At 42.1% G+C, this 19,733-nt stretch overlaps 1 protein-coding gene across 1 annotated transcript in view; it reads right to left on the minus strand.

The window, feature by feature from the left end:
* Positions 1-5,770: 5,770 nt before the first annotated feature.
* ANTXR1 (ANTXR cell adhesion molecule 1) overlaps positions 5,771-19,733 on the minus strand; it is a 235,682-nt gene continuing 221,719 nt past the window's right edge. Inside the window, exon 18 of the mRNA XM_075855335.1 lies at positions 5,771-8,622. Coding sequence (XP_075711450.1) covers positions 8,347-8,622 — 276 coding nt within the window. The 3' untranslated portion in view covers positions 5,771-8,346. The remainder of the gene's footprint in view (positions 8,623-19,733) is intronic.

Genomic DNA, 19,733 nt, shown 5'->3' on the forward strand with positions numbered 1-19,733 from the left:
GTAGCTCGAAATCATTACAAGATAAATAAGGAGAAAAGTTTACAAATAACTCAACTTTTTATGTGGATTTTACCTGTAAAGATTGCTGAGGTCACAAAAATAGTAGCGACTCAATTACTTATGCTTTTGCTTAGGTTGAGTTAAAATGCTGTTGGCTTTTTCCACCATGGATTTTGCCACGAATCCACAACATACAGTTAGGTCCAGAATTATTTCAATAGTGATACAAGTTTTGGCATTTTAGCTGATTACCAAAACATATTGAATATACAGTTATATAATTAATATGGACTTAAAGTGCAGACTCTCAGCTTTAATTTGAGGGTATTCACATCCTTATTTGAGGAAGGGTTTAGGAATTACAGCTCTTTAATATGTAGCTGCCTGTTTTTCAAGGGACCAAAAGTAATTGGACAATTATCTCAAATGCTATTTATTGGGCTGCATGGGCTATTCCCTCATTAATCCATCATCAATTAAGCAGATAAAACGTTTGGAGTTGATTACTGGTGTGGCATTTGCAATTTGAAGCTGTTGCTGTGAACCCACAACATGAGGTCACAGGAGCTCTCAATGCAAGTGAAACAGACCATCGTTAGGCTGAAAAACATTAAGAAATCCATCAGAGGAATAGCACAAATGTTAGGAGTGGCCAAATCAACAGTTTGGTACATTCCTGAAAAAAAAAGAGCTCACTGGTGATCTCGTGAACTCCAAAAGGCCTGGATGTTCAGGGATGACAACACTGGTGGATGATCGCAGAATTCTTTCCACGGTGAAGAAAAACCCCTTCACAACATTTACCCAAGTGAAGAACATTCTCCTGCAAGTAGGTGTATCAGTATCTAAGACTACCATAAAGAGAAGACTTCATGAGAGCAAATACAGAGGGATCACCACAAGGTGCAAACCATTAATCAGCCTCAAAAATAGAAAGGCCAAATTAGACTTTGCCAAACAACATGTAAAGAATCCAGCCCAGTTCTGGAACAGCATTCTTTGGACAGATGAAACTAAGATCAACCTGTACCAGAATGATGGGAGGAGGAAAGTATGGAGAAGGCTTGGAACGGCTCATGATCCAAAGAACACCACATCCTCTGTAAAGCATGGTGGAGGCAGTGTGATGGCATGGGCATACATGGCTGCCAAAGGCACTGGGTCACTAGTGTTTACTGATGATGTGACTGAAGACAGAAGCAGCCGGATGAATTCTGAAGTGTTCAGGGATATACTAACTGCTCAGATTCAACCAAATGCAGCAAGGTTGATAGGACGTCGCTTCACAGTACAGATGGACAATAACACAAAACAAACTGCGAAAGCAACTCAGGAGTTTTTTAAGTCAAGAAGAGAGATATTCTGCAATGAGCAAGTCAATCACCAGATCTTAACCCAATCGAGCTGCATTTCACTTGCTTAAGACAGAACTTAAGGCAGCAAGACCCACAAACAAGCAACAACTGAAGACAGCCGCAGTAAAGGCCTGGCAAAGCATCACAAAGGAGGAAACCCAGCGTTTGGTGATGTCCATGGCTTCCAGACTTCAGGCAGTCATTGCCTGCAAAGGATTCTCTACAAAGTATTAAAAAAAACAACACATTTTATTTATGATTATGTTAATTTTTCCAATTACTTTTGAGCCCCTGAAATGAGGAGGATGTGTAGAAAAATGGATGCAATTCCTAAACGTTTTACAGGATATGTTTGTTCAACTCCTTTAATTGAACCTGAAAGTCTACACTTCAATTGCATCTGAGTTGTTTAATTTCAAATCCAATGTGGTGGCATACAGAGCCCAAATCATGAAGATTGTGTCACTATCCAAATAATTCTGAGCCTAACTGTACATACATTTTTTGATATGAGGTTTTTTAATTCGATTTTGCTGTGGATCTGCAGTGCGTTTTAGCTAACATTTTTTAGCATAGCACTTTTCACTAAAGGCATCGTATTTTGGCTTAAAGTGCACACCGTTGAGTGTATAAAGTCTTACTGGAACAAATCTTTGAAAGTTGACACTGTACATTAAAATTAGGAGCAGTTGTCAATTTGTGGCTCTGTTTGGAGCCTTCTTTGCAGATTCCATCATATTTACTGAACAAAGAGCAGTATGCAGCGCTATTTGTACCGGAAAAATGACGGATACCATGACAGAAACCCGACAAAACTCATTAAACTCAATGGGTTTTGTCGGACACTATTGGTGTCCGTCATTTTAGTTTTCTGGCACTTCTATTATAGTGTTCCCAAGAAATAATTTAAGGGGGTTTTCCACCTAGATTATTTTCACAAAAATCAGATTAAATGACTATATGAGATAGAGGAAAGCAGGTCTTGAGTAGTGCCAAGCTGCCTTGTAGGACTCAGATACTAATCTGAGGCAGATTGGTTGCTAGGGATGCACTGCCTGACAACCCCATGAAGCTATAAGACATGGCATACCTAGCAACCATTCTGGGGAAGGGGGGTAGTGAAACCATGCCGTTCCCGGTTTTACGTTATTTCTAAAAATAACTTCTTCAATGTGGTGTAGGTTTTTGCTTTTATTTTAATTAAATATGAAGTAAAAAATAATGTATCAGTGGAGCTCCTGCCAGATCCGTGCTCTTACCATCTCTGAGATGTAGAGGGAAGACAGAAGAACCCATGAAACTTGGTTGGCCAAAAGCCTAGTTAAAATATAATGGACTTTGCTCTGGAAGTTGGATTCCGAGGTCAGAGAATTACAACTCTAGATGTATTGGGATCTACTGCATTAGTGAATATGATAGTAGGGGAAGGCCAAGAGAAGTTTTGGATAATAAAATTTTATTGGCATCACTAGTATGTCACATATTGATCCATCTAGTTGCCAAGTACTACTGTAGATATTGGCTGAATATTGTGCATTCTGTAGTATCTCATGTGACTTAGTTCGCCCTCCACATATCACAAGGTCTTGCAGAATCTGAAAAACTTGTATTCCTGGCATCCCCTGAGAAATTAATGTCCCAGAAGATAACCGGAAATTTCTCCACCACTTGATAATCTACCTGTTTTCCACATGCAACATTAAAATTCCACAAAACCTGCAGAAGCTCATATTAGGAATCATGTGACCTAATAAATAGTAAGGTAGATCTACTGGTCCTTAATATAAAAAAGTATATAGTCAGTTGCAGGAAAGTTTATGTGCAAGTGAAGTGGTTAAATCTAATAGTGACAGGGAGAAATGCCATCTTTACTCAATAATCACAAGACCCCGCAAAGCCATAGATGTGGAATGTCTTGTCTACAGTTATGGAAAGATGTCTTCCTGTTCGCAGACTCATCGTACCGTGTCGAGATATCTGTGATTATTTAACCGGTTGTGATCAGTTTTCCATGTAGTAAGTCCTGGGACACATTACCTTTTGGATTGTGATATGGGACAGAAAACTATCATGTATGAAAGATGTTTTTTTTGTATACTTTATAACTTTAGTGTCACTTTAAAGGGCATTGTGAGTCAGGTATGGTTAAAGTGACACTGAATAAAAAGCTTAAAATCCAGCTTTTGACTAGAGTAGATGTGCCCACCCAACCACCTAAGTCTTTATGTGCTCCCCACCAATCAGGGTATAGACTGTATTCTTCTAGCACGCTATTCCTGCTGTCTTTCTCTACGCAGAGATTCAGAGTTGTGGTTGTCATAACCTGCCGGGACCCTGTTTAGGAAATAACTTCTCGTGCACAGAAGAAGCCTAACAGAAGACACCTGTGGATCTTCCAACCGATGGGGACCATGTAGTTAAGACTTTGGACAGTGGGGTTGGTGCCCCTACTTTGGGCAAGATCAGCTCTTCCTTGGATTGTCACTTTAGTCATTGCAATATACCTATATAATACTCAAAAATAGATTTTTTTTTTAAACATATGTGCCTCTGTGTAGGCCACTATAGAAATTGATCTTTATATACACTACCGTTCAAAAGCTTGGGGTCACCCAGACAATTTTGTGTTTTCCATGAAAACTCACACTTATATTTATCAAATGAGTTGCAAAATGACTAGAAAATATAGTCAAGACATTGACAAGGTTAGAAATAATGATTTTTATTTTAAATAATAATTTTCTCCTTCAAACTTTGCTTTCGTCAAAGAATGCTCCATTTGCAGCAATTACAGCATTGCAGACCTTTGGCATTCTAGCTGTTAATTTGCTGAGGTAATCTGGAGAAATTTCACCCCATGCCTCCAGAAGCCCCTCCCAGAAGTTGGATTGGCTTGATGGGCACTTCTTGCGTACCATACGGTCAAGCTGCGCCCACAACAGCTCTATGGGTTTGAGATCTGGTGACTGCGCTGGCCACTCCATTACAGATAGAATACCAGCTGCCTGCTTCTTCCCTAAATAGTTCTTGCATCATTTGGAGGTGTGCTTTGGGTCATTGTCCTGTTGTAGGATGAAATTGGCTCCAATCAAGCGCTGTCCACAGGGTATGGCATGGCATTGCAAAATGGAGTGATAGCCTTCTTTATTCAAAATCCCTTTTACCTTGTACAAATCTCCCACTTTACCAGCACCAAAGCAACCCCATACCATCACATTACCTCCACCATGCTTGACAGATGGCGTCAGGCACTCTTCCAGCATCTTTTCAGTTGTTCTGCATCTCACAAATGTTCTTCTGTGTGATCCAAACACCTCAAACTTCGTTTCGTCTGTCCATAACACTTTTTTCCAATCTTCCTCTGTCCAATGTCTGTGTTATTTTGCCCATATTAATCTTTTCCTTTTATTAGCCAGTCTCAGATATGGCTTTTTCTTTGCCACTCTGCCCTGAAGGCCAGCATCCCGGAGTCGCCTCTTCACTGTAGACGTTGACACTGGCATTTTGCGGGTACTATTTAATGAAGCTGCCAGTTGAGGACCTGTGAGGCATCTATTTCTCAAACTAGAGACTCTAATGCACTTGTCTTGTTGCTCAGTTGTGCAGCGGGGCCTCCCACTTCTGTTTCTACTCTGGTTAGAGCCTGTGTGTGCTGTCCCCTGAAGGGAGTAGTACACACCGTTGTAGGAAATCTTCAGTTTCTTGGCAATTTATCGCATGGAATAGCCTTCATTTCTACGAACAAGAATAGACTGTCGAGTTTCACATGAAAGCTCTCTTTTTCTAGCCATTTTGAGAGTTTAATCGAACCCACAAATGTAATGCTCCAGATTCTCAACTAGCTCAAAGGAAGGTCAGTTTAAGTGCTCCTCTAAACAGCAAAACTGTTTACAGCGGTGCTAACATAATTGCACAAGGGTTTTCAAGTGTTTTCTAATCATCCATTAGCCTTCTAACACAGTTAGCAAACACAATGTACCATTAGAACACTGGAGTGATGGTTGCTGGAAATGGGCCTCTATACACCTATGTAGATATTGCATTAAAAACCAGACGTTTGCAGCTAGAATAGTCATTTAGCACATTAACAATGTATAGAGTGTATTTCTGATTAATTTAATGTTATCTTCATTGAAAAAAACTGTGCTTTTCTTTCAAAAATAAGGAAATTTCTAAGTGACCCTTAACTTTTGAACGGTAGTGTATGTATTAAAAATAAAATCCAGACCTAGAATACCCATATTACCATATTACATCCTGTCTATATGAGGCAACATGATGTAGAGCTGTGGGATGGACGCCAATAAATCTGAAATGTAAAACATATTTCTAAAGATTTTTTTGGCATCGCAAAGTATTACATTAAAGGTCTCTGGCCAGACAAGCCATGGTTATTAGAAAGTTTATTGTGTATAGACAGTTTTTTGTCAGTACAAGGATAGTGAATATTGACATATCATATTCAATACAGCAAGTCCTGCTTGGGCGCAAAAATATCTTACATCTGCTATCCAGGCAAGAAAAAGACAGGTATAAAGTCACATCAGGTATAGGAGCACTGCTTACTATATACATCAGAGGGAGGACGACTGCAGCAGTCCACAAAATGATAGGTGTAAAAATGTCCTATGGGAAAACTTCACATGCACAGAGAAATCACTGGCATTTGTCAGCTTATAACAGTAAAGCTTATAAAACAGCTTCTGATATAGGCGTAGCTATGGGGTGTGGAGGTAGCAGTCACATCCGGGCCCTGGTGCTGAAAGGGCCCACAAGTCCGTCTGCCCCATAAGAAGACATCATTATCAGAAATGGCCCATGGTAGGTAAGGGGGGTTGGGCAGTTACAGATTTTACATTGTGGACCATGAGTTACAAGTACCATCTCTGATCAGTTACAAATACCAAATACATATGTAAATGTGGCTGGAGGTTCTCAGAACTGGAGATTTTTTAGATAAATTAGTAACTATGGTGGAAGACATTTTCCAGGACTTCCTGTCAGTAATCCTATTAAAGAACACTACAGTCATTCTCTTGTCGGCCTAGAATGACTGATAACCGGGAATGATAACGTAGTTGTACGTTGAGCAGCCCTGATGCAAATGTTCGCAGCAACAAGCACTAAATAGACAATAGTTACATAGTTCTGTGAGAACTAAGCTTACAAGATACAGATGTGTCCTTCCTTACCTTTCCTCATATCTCAACACATCCTGAAATATGTGGCGTGAGATGATCAGCTTTAAAAAAAAACAAGATTTTGAAATACTCTGTCACGAGATGTCTATCCTATATGTGTCTATGTGTGGTCACCCAGTGCTTGAGATGTGAATTGCATATTTTAAGGATTTTGTTAGCATGTCGCGATATTGTATTGAAATTGCTCATGATAAATTGAAGTCCTAAATTAAATTCAAGCGAAATTAAGGGTGGACACATCTGTAGCTGGTTGAGAAAGAAGTTTCTACAATATATGTTGTCACTATGTTTCCATCAGTTTTATGTTACATTTTCTATTCCATTTACAATTTCCTCTGTCACCGATCTCCACTTTGCATACCAGACAGCACATACTAAAACAACAGTTCTTTTAAACACCCTTGTCTTCTTTTGCAAATTTAGTCCATGTTATGCGCATTGTTTGTATAGCGCCATACAGTGCCCAAATAAGTTAAACACGAAAATTTTTGTAATTGGCAGCCATCACTGTCAAATAATAGTGAACATGAAGTAATATGAATTGTGTATTCCACAAAGGAAGCAGATGATAAACAAGAAATTACCCCTATAAGCCCAGTGCCCCTTATACTAAAATAAGCAATATCTTCTACATTACAGTTATTTCAAAAAGACAATGAAAGTGTTTACATGATATTGGTTAACCCATGATTCCTCTGTAGCAGAGGGCCCAGCAACGCATTGCGAAGCTCTAAAGTAATCTTTCATAGAATCTGCAATAGCAGGTTTTTTTTCTTTTCATTGCAAAGGTCCAGCCTTCTGCTGCTCAATCTCATAAATGTTCATTTGGAATATAATCCCTTTCTCTGGTGGGATTTAATACTTTTCACTTATATTTCCATTGAAACCTCAACAGAGGCTCAATAATAAGATGACAATCTACAAATATTCCATGTTGGTCAAACGTGTGCACACCCACAGATGACAAAGCCATTTCAATACCCTGAAAGAAGAATTTAGGAAGATCTCTGGTTTCTTTATAACTCATTGTGATCCACCAGGAAACCATGGAAGCTTCTGCAGTCTAGATTCTTTTTCGAAATTAGCCAGTAGGTGTTGTCATTTCTTGTTTCTTTTTTACAAGAAGCATCTTGAATATATTAAAATAATGTACTCAAATGACAGAATCAGATGTGTCTTCAAAACTGTCCCATCAATCCATAGTGGTCAAAAGTTGATGCAGTTTTCTTTGTCAATTAAATAATTCTATATTTTATCTTTTTGGTTTCAAAACCACCCCACATATTTTAGCAAGTAGACTAATCAACGCATTTCACAGAACGACTTGAATGGCTGAATGGCATAGAAACTTCCAATGCAACAAGCTTCTCAATATGCTCCTTTACAGATCACTTGAATTTTCAGTAAGGTGATAATGCTTTGTTTACATTTGCCAAATTAGACTTGTTGTTCAGTGGCTCCTCAGCAAAGATGTTTTCTAATTACTTCTTTGCTAGCAAATAGCTAAGATAACGCATTTCAATTCTATTTTTGGATGGTGTGGTGGGGAGATTCAATTTCATCTTCTTTAGTCAACTCAATACATCAATGGTTTCCATAATTGAGTTGAGTTGGCAATTAATCCAGCAAGTAAGGATAAATCCACAACTCGGTATGGTTATAATCTAAGAGTGGTTAGATAAGTGGTTTTGATCAAAGGTGTCCCAATGAACATCACATCCATTCAAGATAAGGAGCTTCTCAAAATGTATCCCCAGTAGTACTGGAGACAAAAGCTTTCACAGAACAATCTAAAGTGAAGGTCGAGGTGGGGGTCTGCTCGGTGGTGGAGCTCTGCAAGGAGGTGAAGCCAAGGGTGGGGGTGGAAGACAGATTGTTGGAGATGGAACAGGTGGTGGAGTGTGTGTTGGTTGAGGAGGTGGTGTTACTGGAGGAGGAGGGGTGTAAATTGGGCTATCGGGGGGTGTGTAGATTGGACTGGATAAAGGCATATTGTGTGAAGCATTGTTTAATGGGTATCTCGGTGGCATTGATTTCTTTTCTCTTGTGAAATTGATGCACCTTCCCTGAAATCATAAAAAAGAAGAGAGAAATCAGCATCCTTATGTTAGAGGCAAGTAACTTGTTTTGCAACATGCTGGTAAAGATGCAAGGCCTGAACTATGACATAACATTTTAACATCAGGTAATATAATTAATCAAGCCATAAAACTATTAATATAATGCATAGCATGGAAAGGGTTAGGCTTTTGAGCTAGCCGGACTTGCCTTTCAGTTACTTTCCAAAAATGACACAACTTAACCAGCTGCTGGAACTGAGAAGCTAAATAGAGCCAAAAAAAATTGCACTGAGATTTGAAAATATGTCAATTATATGGCAGATTCTTTGGCTGCACTCAAGGTGGATATCTGTCAGCTGAGGGTCATGTAAGGATATTAACTCACTATAGCAAGTTCTGCAACTTGGACTGGTTTCTGCTCACATTTATCTGATTCTAGAATGGATCTCTGTAATGGAATGTAACTTGGAACTCTATGGATTTAGTTTCTCCCTCTTGCCGCAGTAAAACATTACATCTCTAAGCAGTGGGCATGGCCTCCAAATTTGTTCCTCATGGTGAAGGTGTTAGACAATTCCCTTGGGGTTTGGAAGAGCAGGTCTGGAAAATATTATGTAAGTGGTGCTTGTAGGCTGAATGTTCGGTCTAATAAACACAGTTGTCTACACAACACTCAAGTAACTATTATATTTTCAGACTGTATATACATACACACAACATTCAGTCTTTTCATTGCTTCTTCCAAACAGAACGGACATAGGAAAAGGATTTTGTGTTCTTTTACATACTGTACTTTGCATTATGTAAAGTAATGGAACAAGTCCTTCGTTTTTATTGATGATTACTTTGCCCTAAATTGGTGTGGAATAGGGCTGAACTGGGCTTAATTCCTTCAAACCCAACCAGCATCTTCAATACAAATGTGCATGGCTCATGAAGTCTCTACAGTGCAATTCTTTGCATGGCTATAGCTGCACAGTAACTTTAGGTCATGTGTTGGTTGTGATAAAAAAAGTCACGGGCAACTCCCTACCATTGCAAGAATTCCTACCATCGTTGCGCGACTTTCTCCTCCATTTTACTACAACCATTGTGCGACCAAAACTTGCTGTGGAGTCTGAGCCTGAATCATCCAAAATTTTGAAAACATCCATTCATATATGTATTGATCCCCCAATAAAGCAAGGGCATATGTGTGTATTTACATTACCAAACCATCCATAATATTTATTTCCTGCCATGTCTATGTTTTTTTCATATTCATGTTTATCATTGTATGTACCAACCAAAGTAATTTAGCAAATCTAAAAAAAGATACTCTAATTCTTATAAATTACTGAAAAGTCACCAATAACTTTATATTCAAGAAAAGAGACATGTTTAGAAATACCATTTTACCATAGTACAGGGGTCGACAACCTGTGGCACCAGTGGGCACGTGGGGAATGGTTTGCTGGCACACTTTCCACTACCAGTTTCCATCTCCGTTGTGCGGCACTGAACACAGGGAGAGAGAGTGGCCCTTCATTATGTGCTTGGTGGGTGATCACCTGGAGAGAGAGGTGCTTCATTGTGTTTGTTGCTGCTGAACACTTGGCAAGCACGCAATGCAGCACCTCTCTCTCTCTCCTGGTGTTCAGTGTCGCCAATCGAATAATGAAGCGCTGCTTTCTCCTGGTGATCAGTACCGCAAGTACGGAGTTCAGTAAATGCTCTATATAACAAAAAGTTTGTCAAAGTTGGCAGCTCTCCTATAAGCACCCCCAAGCTGGTGGTCAGTAGTCACGGTCTCTCCTATGTGCACCATCCACAAGCTGGTGTTCAGTAGTCGGTCTCCTCTGTGCAGCGCCCCATCCCAAGCTGGTGTTCAGTAGCCACCGTCTCTCCTGTGTGCACTCTCCAAGCTAATGTTTAGTAGCCATGGTCTCTCCTATGTGCACCTGCCAAAACTGGTATTCAGTGGTCGCTCTCTCCTGTGTGCAGTGCCCCCAAGCTAGTGCTCAGCAGCCTCGTATGCACCACAGATGGATCATCTTGCAAAGAAAGTCAGAGACAAGGATAACACTGAAATGTAAGTTTAATTACCTGATTAATTGTATGTCACATACATGGTAACACATCTTATATGACTTTCATGTTTGCATGGCACACTGAGTAAGACATTATTGTTTTTTGTTTTTTTTATCGGCATGCCATAGAAAAACGGTTGTCTACCCCTGCCATAGTATGTTCCTGTTATTATAATCTTGCATTGAAATAAACCAATGGGAAATAATAAAGTACAGTAATATGCGGTGCACTAAAAATCTGGTTTGGTGTATGTAGAAATTCTATTTTGTTCTGCAAATAAATGATGGCCCCTAATTTTCAGGGCCTATTGTGAGAGTGGTGTTGCCATATTATAGCAATATTAATAAGTTGACATGGACGTTTTATTCCCTCTAACCATCTAGATTTAAAGACAAGCTTTCGACAGATAGTCTCTCTTTTTTAAGGACTAAAGGTACTTTTACACCGGTCCCTTTGCCTGGGACTACAAGTACACATTACTTCACAAGTTCTAAGCTCTAAAGTAAAAACACTTTAAGCATTGGAATTGGGAATGACTTTAAGAGTCCATTGGATAGATGTGAGATGTTCTTTGGAAGACCTACAAGGAAGATGCTACCCAAAAATGTCTTGCATTTTGATTGGATGGCAATGTAACGCCCATGGCCACTGACCGTCGGGATTACTTACCTCCCGACGGCCGCCCCGCTATGGATCTGTGAGCGCTGGCCTGCATCTCCTCCTCAGGAGATGCCAGCGCTCACTTCTGCTTCACTCTGCTGTGGTCCGTAGACTGGCTGGCCCTTTAAGGCCGGGCACGAGTGTGCGCGCACCTGACAAGTATGTAAGATTAGCCCATGAACACCCTGGACTATAAGAAGGGCCCTGCCCCTTCCTTCATTACCTGAGCGTTGTTGTGTTTACCGTGTTAGTCTTTGCAAATGGTCCCCTAGTGTTTTCAAGTTCCCAGTGTTCCCGTACCTGCTACCTGTATCCTGTATCCCGTGCTACCTTGTTCCGTGTCGTAGAGAGTTAGAGTCGTGTTGTGCCATATACTACGCCTGCTGTGTTACACCACGCCTGGTATCTGCCTGCTGCCAAGGTCCCATCTGAGCCTAACCATCGCTACTGTCTGAATTACCACAGGTACCCTTATTCGAACTATAGACATTGACTTGGTAACCTGTTGATCAACTGCTATACCGCTACGGCTATACGGTCTAGTGCAGGGGTCAGGAACCTTTTTGGCTAAGAGAGCCGTAAACGCCACATATTTTGAAATATAATTCCGCGAGAGCCGTACAATATGTTTAAAGGGCCATTGACAGATCTTTGCCCTGATAGTGGTCCTTTAAATCAGTTTCTTATGCCCACAAGAGATTAATTTAAAGCCCCCAAGAGTGTAATATGGGTGGCAGATGTTTTTTAAGGCCATATTTATTTTTTTTTTTTGGGGGGGGGCTATATAATGGATTATGTGGGATTATTTTCAGGGGTGAAGTGGGAAGGGGGGGTTGGTGGGACACACTGTATTACACAGCCCCTTTATTGATGCAGCTCACTGCTGCTGACCATGAGGCTGTGTAACAATTTCCATGTTATAATGTTCACATTCAAAGCAGCAGCACAGCCAGGGGTTTCTGGAACGTCCAAGGGAGACACAAGGGAGGAGGCAGATGCCGCTTCACTAGGGGACGCTACGGCTGCTATAGCGGTATTTACGCCACTGCGCATAGGTTTGTACGGCGTAAAACTACAGCTCCCAGCATGGCCGAAACAATGATAAGGATATGCTGGGAGATGCGGTTTCACAAAAAAAAACATACCACCATCATCTCGCTGCAGATCATACAGTGACTACATTACTGATTAGAGGCAGAATAAACATTTACATTAAGTGACTCACCGGTGATGTCTCAGATTCTAGTTCTTTTCTTCTCCCTCCGGTTCAGACATCTATGATGGATTTCTCCCGGCCATGACCCACTTCTGCAGTTTTCCGTTTAGATGTCTTCAGCTTCTCACTTTTAAAACATTTCTGCACCTGTAAACAAAGTTACAATTCTCAACACATCTAAATATAACTGTCTCGCACACACACACACACACACACACACACACACACACACACACACACACACACACACACACACACACACACACACCGTGCCCCCTGTAGATAGTGCCCCCTGTAGATAGTGCCCCCTGTAGATAGTGACCTACATAGAAGCCCCTGTAGATAGTGCCCACATATGGACTCCAGAGCTGCAAGGCAATAGTGCTAACCACTGAGCCACCGTGCTGCCCTACATATAGCTTCCCCTATAGTTAGTGCTCCACGTATAGCCCACCTCTGTAGATATTGTCCCACATATAGCCCACCCCTGTAGACTGTGCACTACATATAGCCACCCTGTTGCTAGTGCCCCACAGGTAACCCACCCCTGTATATAGTGTCCCACACATAGGCCACCCCTACAGAAAGTACCCTAAAAAATAGCTCCCCTATAGATAGTGCTCTACATATAGCCCACCCCTGTATAGTGTCTCACATATACTGCCCCACATATAGACCCCCCTGTAGATAGTGGCCCACACCCCCACATATAGACCCCCCTGTAGCTACTGCCCCACATATAGACCCCCCTGTAGCTACTGCCCCACATATAGACCCCCCTATATATAATAGCCCACATAAAGACGACCCCCCCCTGTAGATAGACCCCCCCACTATAGATAATGCCATTCACATTTTTCTGAGGAAAAAAATATATAAAGTTGACATACTCACATTCTCCGGTTCCCACGCTGTTCACTGGCGATGCAGACATGCTCTCTTCTGAGCATGTCTGCAGGAGCTGAATGAGCGTCCTTCAATGACGCTGATTGGCGGGGCAGAATGACTTGCCCCGCCAATCAGCACCTTCCAAGCATGGAAGCGGCGCGATGATGTCATCGCGCCGCTAGCCAATCAGTGTCATTGTAAGGCACTGGATGGTCAGGCACGGAACATGCCCGGCCATTCAGCGCTAATACATGTATTTGGCTGCCGCTAGCACCGGGGCCCCCTCCGGTGCTAGCGACACCTACAGGCATGAGAGTGCCTGTGTAAGGCTCGGCGGCGCGGGCCCCACAGTAGCGGTGCTACCCCTGTAGCAGCCATAACGGCTGCTAGCGGCGCCACCGGGCATTTGGGAGGGCGTGTCGGCTGGCGGCACAGGCCCCCTCAAGCCCCGGGCCCCGTAGCAGCCGCTACTGCTGCTACCGCGGTAGTTACGCCACTGGGTAGGAGCCCTGTCTGCGAGCCAGATACGGCCATCAAAAGAGCCATATCTGGCTCGCGAGCCATAGGTTCCCGACCCCTGGTCTAGTGGGTCCACATACCCACAGATCGTGACAGGTAAAAAATAACTAAACTTTCAAAAAACTTCTGACATGTCATAGTGACACATCAGAAGATTTGATCGGTGGGGGTCTTAGCATTGAGACCCCGACTGATCACTAAAACTAAGCAGCAGAAGCGCTCGGATGAGCCGCTTCGTTTCTGATCGGCTTTTCTCGGAAAGTTAAGTGATTGGTGTACGGGATCTATAGAACGTTTATGAGTCCATACGCCAATTGCTCGGCTTTCTGAGAAAAGCCGATCAGAAACTAAATGGCTCAGCGCCTACCCAAGCGCTTCTGCCACTTCGTATTAGCAATCGGTGGAGGTCAAAGTGCTTATACACCCACCGATCAAAACTTCCGACATGTTACTATGACGTGGCAGAAGTTCTCTGAAAGTATGGTAACCCTTTAAACTCATTCTGCAGATTTCAGAATATCAAAATGTTGCTGTGATACAGTACATGTAACTGGCATCGAGGCTGTCTATATCTGAATTATGCCGGTAGACCTACTTATGCCGATAATATGCTATCATTCTGTCCTCCCTGTGTACATGGACAAAAAAAAATAATTCAAATATATTAATGATTAAGATATATGGCTCTTCTTAATATCCCTGTCAGTAATGCCAGGCACTTGTTCTACTTCCAGTAACAGGTCAATGACCACAATAAACCACACTCGTCCACCCAAGAAAATGTTATTAAATAGGCAGTAGAACAGAGTTTGGCAGTTCTGCATCAGTCGTGTTCACTGGGCCTTTCTGCAGCTGCTCATAAAGTAGAACTATTTTCCCTTAAAACGTAAACCATGTACACTACATTATACACATCTGGTTCTCTTTGTTTAACTCTTTAATGGCCTTTAAATGGTGGGACTGACAGATGCATGGAGATAATTTGATTTTCAGTTTCAAAAATAATCTTATGTCTATGGCAGATGGGTAAGGTTTGATATTTTTGGTTTTTATGTGATGATATGGTTGGGCAGCTGGGCAAGGTTTGATATTTTTGGTTTTTATGTGATGATATTCAGTTTCTAGAACTTTCAAGAGGTGGGAAGCTTGAGTGGGTGACAAAAACTCCATGGCCTACTCAACTAATGGATAAACAAGAGTCAACTGGAAAAAGCCAACTTGATCTATTTTTTTTCCCTAGAAAACAAACATCCTGTGGATAAAAATGGAGAGATATTACAAAAATAATCTAAGGTCTATGGGCAGCTGGGCAAGGTTTGATATTTTTGGTTTTTATGTGATGCCCAAAACAATCAGTCAGGTTGTTCTTATTTGGGTAACTGTTCTTGAAGAATAATAGCTGTTATCTGACTGGTGGCAACACCTCTATTTTGCGGTTGTTTGTCATTATGATGTCTTCCGGGATCTTTATATTGGGCCTTGCCAATAAGCAGATTGTTTTGCTGTTAGCAATAGACCTTCATTAAAATGTGATAGATTGTGCCATTTTAATTCTCTTACTTTGAGGAAATGTAAAGAATTTGCACATACATTGCCTCACTCCCTCACCTGTACATTGTATAGAATGCTGCTCCATACAACATCCATGTGACTTTGTCACAATAACTCTAGTTGACATGCATCTGAGGCCTACGGGCTCATAATGTATGCAGAATTGCTAATATAAATAAATTAGAAGTTAAAATGGAGACTTATGGTCAATATGAAAACAATAATTAAATTCAGAAAACCCCTTTAAACTAGGAGTGAACATATATTTAAAGACTAAGTACACTTTTGATACCATTTTGTATTCATTCTCCAATGCATAAAACTATAAAATAAGCAATTTGGCAAATTGTCTCCTATAGTCCTCTGCCCTATTTCTGGCACACCTACGCAAGGTAAAAGAGGAAGCAGATGGAAGACAGTCACACAAAACGGCAGGATCACATTACACAGGGCTTGTCTGTTACCATGGAGACACGGAGGTCTACATAGTAGCTGTATACACAAAACATTAGGTTACGTTGTAATCATGACTGTAAAGTTTTTTTTAGATGCGCAGGAACGATAAAAAAAATAATTGAAAAAGTAAACATAAGATTTAACTCTGGTTTTCTGCAGATCTGGAGAGGAACAAGGGTTTGCATTATGTAATTGGAGAAAAGCTGCAATAAAGATGAAGCAGAGGTGTAGTGTTTGGATCTAGATCTTTGCTTTTGTAGCTGCTATGGTGTCAGCCGGCTTAAAATCTTAAAGTGTAAAATGTAATATTAATATTTACAGTGCATTAACTTTAATTTACTCAGATATACTATGTTTTCTTAAAAATAATTTCATTCGCTGCTAACTCTGAAACTTTAGGAAAGTAGATGGAGCATTAAGGTAGCACTAAAGTGGATCCCCTCCAGATCTGGAACAGTCTAGAGGAAGACGTAAGAGTTTATCTGGTTCTGGGCCAACCTGGACCTGGATCTAGATTGACAGAGCCAGTGTAAGCTGGAACTGGCAATCCAAGTGCACCGCCAAGTCTATTATATTTAATATAAACAGTTTAAAATACTCCGAAAGTGCCAGCAAAGTAACAAAGCAGCTTTGGAGGACCTTCTTTTGTAAAACAATAATGGTGCCTATAGTATTTGTAGGTGGAACGTATTTGTGGAAGTGTACTATGTGGGGGATAACTCCAACCCTTAAAAGCGAGCTTATTGTATTTACAGTCAGAAATGGTGCCATTTTCATATATGTGTACTGTGCCCTTTACAAGTACTCTGTTACTGCCAGTAATGTGCATTTATTCCCCCCCAGGTAGTGTTATCAGGAGGAGTGGTCACTATATACATATGGCACTTATCTCATGTTGTGCTAAGGTCACTGGCGTAGCTATAGGGGTCGCAGCGGTCGCAATTGCGACCGGGCCCCGAAGCCAGGGGGGCCCACAGCCCCCAGCACCACATCAATAAAAAGTTACTATAGTAACTCGGGCCGCGGGCCCCTGTTACTATAGTAACAGACTGTACTTACCTTCCTGGTTCCGGATCGCAGCGGAGGTCCTGACGTCAAGCGCTGTGTGCAGCGCATGACGTCACAGCGTTATGCGCCGCGCACAGCCTCGAGACGACAGAACTACCGCCGCGGCTGAAGAGGAAGGTAAGATTAGTAGCCCTGACTGGCGGGGTCCGACTCCCGGGACCCGCCAATCAGCTGTTTTGAAGGGGCCGCAGCACTCGTACGAGAGCTGCTTCCCCTTCATTCTGGTCACACTGTGAATCGGAGTCGGCGATTCACAGTGTGAGCGAGTAGTGAAATGAAGGGGAAGCAGCTCTCGTACGAGTGCTGCGGCCCCTTCAAAACAGCTGATTGGCGGGTCCCAGGAGACGGACCCCGACACATCAGCTATTGATGGCCTATCCTGAGGATAGGCCATCAATGTTTAGGGACTGCACAACCCCTAAGCCTACGATGTAGCAGGCTTAGGGGGCCCATGAGACAGGATCACAGATTGTGTGATCCTGTCTGCTGGGCCCTGTATCTAAGCCAATCACATGGTAGGCTTAGATACATGGCCCATGTGTGATCCTGTCTGATGGACCCTGTATATAAGCCTACCACACTGTAGGTTTAGATACAGGGCCCCAGCACACAGTAATCTTATACTGTATAAGATTACTGTCTGCTGGACCCTGTATCTAAGCCTACCTTGTGGTAGGCTTAGATACAGCGTCCCACAGACAGTATCACACATGGGCCCTGTATCTAAGCCTAACACATGTGTTACTAATCGTTTTTTTTTTGTGTGTTTTCTTACAGGTTCGGTCGTTGGACTACGTCGGATTCCAGGACTACTTCGATGACGGCTTTTTTTTTATTATCAATAAAATGGTTAATGAGGGTTGTGTGGGTTTTTTATTTTATTTCAATAAAATATTTTTTCTATGTCTTTGTTTTTTTTTAAACTATATTACTACCGCCTTAGTAATGGCCGCCGGCTGATTGGCAGCGTCCATTGCTAAGGCGGGGCTTAGTGTTAGCTGGTGCAGAGGCTAACACTAACCCCCTTTATTACCCCGGTACCCACCGCCACCAGTGGTGCTGGGAAGAGCTGGGTAACATCCAGTACTTGACCATCTGTAGTGATGGTCGGGTAATGGGGTTGCTGCAGGCTGGTAGTATCAGGAGGGGAAAGGCCAGATACAGTGGCCCTTCCCACCCAGGTAATGCTAGGCTGCGGCTGCTTTATTGTATCTGGCTGGTTATGAAAAATGGGGGGGACCCCACGTCATTTAAAAAAATAAAAAATAAAAAAAAATTGGAAAGAACGATGTTGGGTCCCCCCCAATTTTCATAACCGACCAGATACAACACAGCAGCAGCAGGCAGCATTACCAGGGTGGTAGGTGCCAATGTTTTTGGCCTTCCCCAGCCTAATACTACCAGCCTGCGGCCGCCCCGGTGCCTGACCGTCGCTGCAGATGGTCAGGTACTGGTTCGTACCCGGCTCTTCCCAGTACCCCTGGTGGCAGTGGATACTGGGGTAATAATGGGGGTTAGTGTTGGCCTCTGCACCTGCTAACATTAAGCCCCGCCTTAGTAATGGAGGTTGTCAATCAGCCAGCGGCCATTACTAAGGCGGTGATAATAAAGTTTAAAAAGATACAAGCATATAGAATTATTTTTTTATTGAAATAAAAAAACACAACCCTCATTAACCATTTTATTGAGAATAAAAAAAACGCCGTCATTGAAGTCCTCGTATCCGAAGTCCAACAACCGAATCTGTAAAAAAACACAAACACACAAAAATAATCAGTAACACATAAAGAAGCAAAATTATTATTCTTACCTTTCCTGGGTCCAGCGCTGGAGCTGCAATGTCAGCGAGCTGAGTCCTGTATCTAATCCGATCATGTGTGATACTGTCTGCTGAGCCACTGTATCTAATCCTATCATGTGAGATACTGCCTTCTGAGCCACTGTATCTAATCATATCATGTGTGATACTGTCTGCTGAGCCACTGTATCTAATCCTATCATGTGTGATACTGTCTGCTGGGCCCTATGTCTAATCCAATCATGTGTGATACTGTCTGCTGGGCCCTATCTCTAATCCTATCATGTGTGATACTGTCTGCTGAGCCACTGTATCTAATCCTATCATGTGTGATACTGTCTGCTGGGCCCTATATCTAATCCAATCATGTGTGATACTGTCTGCTGAGCCACTGTATCTAATCCTATCATGTGTGATACTGTCTGCTGAGCCACTGTATCTAATCCTATCATGTGTGATACTGTCTGCTTAGCCACTGTATCTAAACCTATCATGTGTGATACTGTCTGCTGGGCCCTATGTCTAATCCAATCATGTGTGATACTGTCTGCTGGGCCCTATCTCTAATCCTATCATGTGTGATACTGTCTGCTGAGCCGCTGTATCTAATCCTATCATGTGTGATACTGCCTTCCGAGCCACTGTATCTAATCCGATCATATGTGATACTGTCTGCTGGGCCCTATATCTAATCCAATCATGTGTGATACTGTCTGCTGGGCCCTATCTCTAATCCAATCATGTGTGATACTGTCTGCTGGGCCCTATCTCTAATCCTATCATGTGTGATACTGTCTGCTGAGCCGCTGTATCTAATCCTATCATGTGTGATACTGCCTTCCGAGCCACTGTATCTAATCCGATCATTTGTGATACTGTCTGCTGGGCCCT

The sequence above is a fragment of the Rhinoderma darwinii genome, chromosome 3 (assembly GCF_050947455.1).
Source record: "Rhinoderma darwinii isolate aRhiDar2 chromosome 3, aRhiDar2.hap1, whole genome shotgun sequence".
NCBI lineage: Eukaryota > Metazoa > Chordata > Amphibia > Anura > Rhinodermatidae > Rhinoderma > Rhinoderma darwinii.